Here is a 6,255-nt window from a genome sequence, read left to right on the forward strand (position 1 = left end):
AATGTCATGTATGTAGCATATGGTGCAAGTTAGAGAATTTATTAGAGTTGGTTATCTTACTATTTGCTCAGCTTGTAGTATGTTACATTCACTTTTTATCACTACTAATCGGTATGATAGACAGTAGTAAAAGAAGATACGGATGAAATGATGGAAAGAACGAACAGTGATCAATCTCATTACTTCTATTAGGAATGCAAAATTAAGGGTTGGGCAAATACCGCTCCCTAGATATACCAGAGGTGGGGTCAGGTAACCAAGAGGAGCAATTATCCCCTGTCGACCGGTCACACACGCCGTGAATCCTATATTTTGAACAGGTAAATAAAGTAATCTGTAGTCAAAATCAGAGTGTAAAAACGACCTAACAATTGGTATGAAACATGTCAGACATTATTTGACCCAATGACAGGTTGTATTAGCAAACTAGATCATTATAACGACCATGGAATTTGCGAAACGCTGCCTCTAGACTAGACCGTTGAAACCCCTGTGACATCAACTTGTTTGTTAGTAGCCTGTCTCGATTTGAAAACTCATCACACGGAGAACAAGCTCTTGTGTATCGAATCAGTAGAGAAACATAAACATTATATACAGGTGATAATGGAATAATGCTACATGAATATGAGAAGTTGACGATGGAGAAGTTGAAATCATCCCGTTTGTCATAAAGTTGAGTTGTTAATTTGCCGTTACCATCTATGTTCAATAGAATATCTAAGAACGAAACAGATATGGAAGACTCTGTGGTGTCTTTTATTTCGAATTTAATGGGATACATCGAATCAACAGAGATAGATTCGTAATGACTGTCACTTCCTTGTTGTCACATAAGTAGAGATACTACACCGAGAAATTGTATGCAGGGAATGTTTACTCCTAGGCACCTGATCCCACTTCTGGTGTGTCCAGGGGTCCGTGTTTGCCCATGCAACTATCTATTTTGTATTGTTTATAGGAGTTATGAGATTGATCACTGTTCGTTATCTTCACCTTTCATTAACATAAGATTTGAATGTTAAGTCTATATAATGTAATGTAATCTCATAACTGTAAAAAATGATTCTGAATCAAATTATGGTTTTAAAAAGCATCCATATCAGAAAAATCTAATTCCTATAGTATTTACTGGATCAATACTGATCAAATTGGTGCAAACAAGTTACATATCTATTACTGAACTCTATCCAGTTGACAATTTTTGTGTCAATTCAAATTTTGAAAGAGTTTGGCAAGGACTATAATTTGTTGCGGAAGGATTGGGATGAAACTTTTACATACAAATATATAGAGAAAATTTTTGAAAATCTTTTCTCAAGAACCACTTGGCCAGGAAAGCAAAAATTTACATGACAGCTTCCTGGCAGAGTGGCCTCCGGGGTAGGGTGGGGCCGCAATAGTTTAGCTTTCTGTTGCCTTCTCTGTACGCTTAATCTTTGACGCGCGAAATGTTCTGAACTGTATGCTCTCGTCTGCCTCTACTCTCCTTTTTTCTGCTTTCAATTCAAGTTACTAATTGTATGATAAATATGCCCAAGTCTTGTTGCAAACCTTTCAAGTTTGTAAAACTGTGTGAACTGCTCTGACTTTGAACAGAAATCGCATTTCAATATAATGATAATTTTAAATAAATCGATAAATTCAACACTATTTCACATATATGCGCGGATCCCATCTAGTATGCACACTTATTTAATTAAAAAGAAATGAAATTCATCTAACAATCCCCGTGTAGCAATGACATGTTTCAGAAGAGAAAATTAGAACAATATCTGATCAGGATATACATATGGGGCTCACGGCGGGTGTGACCAGTCGACAGGGGATGGTTACTCCTCCTAGGCACCTGATTCCACCTCTGGTGTGTCCAGACGTCCGTGTTTGCCAAACTATCTATTTTGTATTGCTTATAGGAGTTATGAGATTGATCACTGTTCTTTATCTTCACCTTTCATTGTACATAATCCTAGTTGTAACACAATGATGAAATATTTCAGCATTTGCACATAATTATTGAATAAATTGCAACCTATTTGAGCCCCTCTCCACTGTTGTTGTAAGGATCGATACGTTATGATTTATTTCAAACTAGAGCTAATCAATGATTTTTTAGTCGTTAATAGGAAGTGCATGTTTGGTTATCATGGGAGTGGTGTGTCATCGTGGTTTGCATTACCGAAAATAGATTTATGCAGTTGTTATTTTTGACGCGGAAAAAACAAAGATTTAAAAAAAAAAGGTTCTCGATCCGGCCAGATTCCATCGAGTTTTTGATGCAAATTTTTAATTAGCTTAGATTCAGTATATGTGCTCCTTTTTCTCTTGTTAGAACAATCAATTCTTTTTGAGACTTTAGTATTTTATTTTCATCAGATTTGGAGTTTGCAATTTGTATTCGATGCCATATTACGTATGCCTAATGTTTACGTATATTATACCGGTAGCATGACTTATACAAATGGAAATAACAAGTATTTAGATCCTCCACTGTCAGTCTTATTATGACGTACGTCAAAGCGTAGATATGACGTCAGACATCATCTTACCTGCCTCAAACTTCCGCCAGAGTTCGTTTGCTTACAAACCAAACTCTTCCAGTTAGGCATTATGGGATAGCGATTTCTTAGGCCGCGAATACTGTGTGACGTCACTGTAGAATATGACGAAAAACATAACGTCAAACGTAAACAACTTTCAAAACAACAACGTAAATATCAAGTTCATTACTTTACACAATAATATGAGCAGAGTCTTTCTACTTTTTAATGATATTTTGATCATTTTATGTTTAAAATAAAATCGATGCTTTTATATTACTACGAACTACTTCTTTAGTGTTATTTGCTTGCGTGATAATCGCGGACTCACAATATTCAAATCTGTATATTGTACTGCGTCACATAGGAGAGGTCTATTCGTAGGTGACGTAATGAGGCCTCGACGGGGAGTTTGACCCTGCCTTTCATAAACATTGCATTTTATCAAACGTTACGCATAATGGTGGGCTGAGTTTTCGAGCTAGGAGACCACAAGATTAAGATGATAATCCATGTAAGTTCACAATCATTTTCCAAGATGTGACTGCGAGATCTCAGCCATTTTTGACAAGGGAGTTATGGGATTTTCGTCAAATTTTTTCTTGTTAAAGATTTAGCTCGGATTAATTCGAACGCTTTAGTCACTAGAGCTCGCAGTAGGAGCCCCCTGCACTGGCTCGCTGCGCTCGCTATAAGATTGATTCTACAATTCTAGAGGGGTGGCATTACTTTAAAACGAAGTTTATTTGACTATTTTGAATTCAGAAAGCATTTTGCACCTTAATGATTGACGAAACTTGCATGGTTGATTTTTAACAAAACGATCAAATAGTAGCAAATAGAATAGGAAAGTGAAAATGATAAACACCAATGTTCGTTTTGTTTTATAGAATCGTGAAAATGATAACACCAATGTTCGTTTTGTTTTATAGAATCGTAAAAATGATAAAGCAAATGTTCGTTTTGTCTTTGTGAAAATGATATAACCAGTTTTCGTTCTCATTTATAGCAACGTGAAAATGATAACATCAATGCTCATTTTGTCCCAGTTTATAGAGATTAATTCCATATTTCCAACGTACAACAAAATTTAAGACAATGACATTTCGTTTATTGTACAGCTACAAAACAGCACAGAAGTATTGTTCTGTTCTACTAACTTCTTGAATAAGAATACTTGTTACATTTAAGAATGATATGCGATCGTTACCGCTGACAATCCAGTGTCACTCATTTGCTGTTTATTATTTTTATAGATGTATTTCTCTCCTTTATACGGTTAGAAGAAGTTCTACTTGTTCCTCCCTTTGGGCTCTCCAAATTAAGAATTTCTCGCAATCCTTTATTTCGGCACCGCAGCATATCCAAAAGGGCGACACGAAATTGTGTGCTCATCATGAAGAATATCCAGAAATTGCAGTCATAGCTGATTAAGGATAGTGTGTCAGATATGGTGTCCCAGAGAATATCAGCCTCCTTAGATAAATTTTTTTGGTCTGTTGCAAGCTCGTATGCATAAATCAGGAATGCGATTCCATCCTGGACTTCGGAGACGAGGAATACAATGAGAATGATTATCACTAGTTTATTCACTCTCTTGAACTGTTCTTTCTTGTAAGAATCTGAGCTTTTGAAACTGGTGATGCGCTTGTGCAGTAAATATGCGAGAGATATAGTGGTTATCAGTAACACGATCACTGGCAATAGACGAGACAGAAATCCAGAGAAGATGTAAAACAGCATCATGGATTTTTTTATATCCCCAACGACGTTTATTAAGGATTTGGAAATTTCCCTTGTGCAACCGGACGGTAAAGTTTCATTGCGGAACCTTGTGGAGTAAATCGGCAGTTCTTTGATATCAATACCCAGTGCTTCGTAGAGGTATACAAACACAGAAATGACAGCGATGCAAGCTATTTTGATCACTGTAGTTGAGGTACTACAGATCCTCGAGTAATAGAACGGCATGCAAACAGCGAGAAGACGCTGCAGTCCCAACAAGGCCGTCAACCAGTTGGATGTCATACGGAATATGCTATACATCACGAATAAAGCATGGTTTGTTACACACCAGCTGTAGTTCATATAAAGATTTTTATAATTTTGAGCCATGTTGAAATATATTGCTTCCGGTAGCCTTGTTATGCAGATCAAGGAGTCAGAAACTGCTAATGAAGTCAGAACAATGGTGGTTGGAGAACGATTGCTTCTGAAGATGAAAACAAATATCAACAAGAAATTCGTTATCAGCGTCGTCGTCGCGATGCAGAAAGTGATGGGTCCTCGGATTGGTATCTCCCAGTCTGCTTTGACTTCGTATTTAAAAGCATAATAGTCTGAATAGTAGTCATAGCTGTAATCTGGGTAGTGTCCAGAAAAATTCCCCGAGTACTCACCGTACTGATCAGCATAATCGTACTCCATTGTTAGATTTTATGTATTTTCCTAAAACTTCAGCTACACAATCCCTCTCCCTATTTACCGTTTGATCACTTTGACAGTCTCTAGAGTGTGTGCGGAAGTAACTGGGGTTTGGAGTCATATCATATAATTTTTAGCAAGTGTATGTATCAATTCTGCACATTTTGGCTACTTCACAATCTAAAGTAAATGCTGAAGCATGCTTCCGTTTTCCGAAAAGTGGTATTTTAAGAATATCTGTTTCATGTGCTCTTAAATATCGGTGGCACTGATAAAAAATGTTGACTCTACGATCTGATGCACAATTGCAGCTCTTTTCTTTTGTTATTAGTAGGTATGAAAACAAATTATTTGTGTGTAATGAGCATTTATTACAAATGTCAGATGAAGATATAGGGCTCACGGCGGATGTAACCGGTCGACAGGGGATGCTTACTCATTCTAGGTACCTGATCCCACCTCTGGTGTGTCCAGGGGTCCGTGTTTGCCAATCTATTTATTTTGTATTGCTTATAGGAGTTATGATATTGATCGCTGTTTGTTATATTCACCTTTCATGTATAGTATTTGTGGAGATATTGTTGTTATAAATGTCGCTTGAATTTTTTTTAGGAATAACTTTACAGCAGTCAAAATTATCACACATGCAGTAATTCGTTATTTTCATTGTGTTGTACTGATGTACTGTTATGAAGCATACTTTTTGGGTGGTGCTAGCAATACTTTCAGGTTCAGTTTCCCGGTTGGGATATTTTTGGTACCCCACCTTCCGCTGCATTGATGTAATTGTACTTTGCTTGTTTAACTTCATTAAAGTAAGAAATGCTCATTACATACAAATAAGTAAAGAGGATGCCCCCCCCCCCCTATTTTAATATAGATCAGGATATGCATCAAAGTAAACAGTTAAGGTTAAGGGACAATCGATGGAGATTATCTTTACTAATATAGATTACACTGACGATGGAATAAAGAAATTAAGAAACTAGCCAGCTTTGTTATACATCTATTATGCTACTAATAATGTAGATTTTTACACACACACACACACACACACACACACACACACACACACACACACAAACAAACATTAATATATATATATATATATATATATATATATTTATATATGGCGAATATATATATATATATATATATATATATATATATATATATATATATATATATATGCAAGGTGAAGATAACGAACAGTGATCCTCCTACAAGCAATACAAAATAGATAGTTGGGCAAACACGGACCCCTGGACACACTAGAGGTGGGATCAGGTGC

The 6,255-nt window shown here is 36.4% G+C and overlaps 1 protein-coding gene across 1 annotated transcript; it reads right to left on the reverse strand.

Annotated features, from left to right (window-relative positions):
• Window positions 1-3,574: 3,574 nt before the first annotated feature.
• On the reverse strand, window positions 3,575-5,063 carry LOC130054797 (olfactory receptor 8-like). Its single transcript, XM_056165670.1, has one exon. It carries the CDS (start codon window positions 4,965-4,967, stop codon window positions 3,771-3,773), a length of 1,197 nt encoding a protein of 398 aa, XP_056021645.1. The 5' UTR covers window positions 4,968-5,063; the 3' UTR covers window positions 3,575-3,770.
• Window positions 5,064-6,255: the final 1,192 nt, after the last annotated feature.

This window comes from Ostrea edulis, chromosome 5 (genome assembly GCF_947568905.1).
Source record: "Ostrea edulis chromosome 5, xbOstEdul1.1, whole genome shotgun sequence".
Classification (NCBI taxonomy): Eukaryota; Metazoa; Mollusca; class Bivalvia; order Ostreida; family Ostreidae; genus Ostrea; species Ostrea edulis.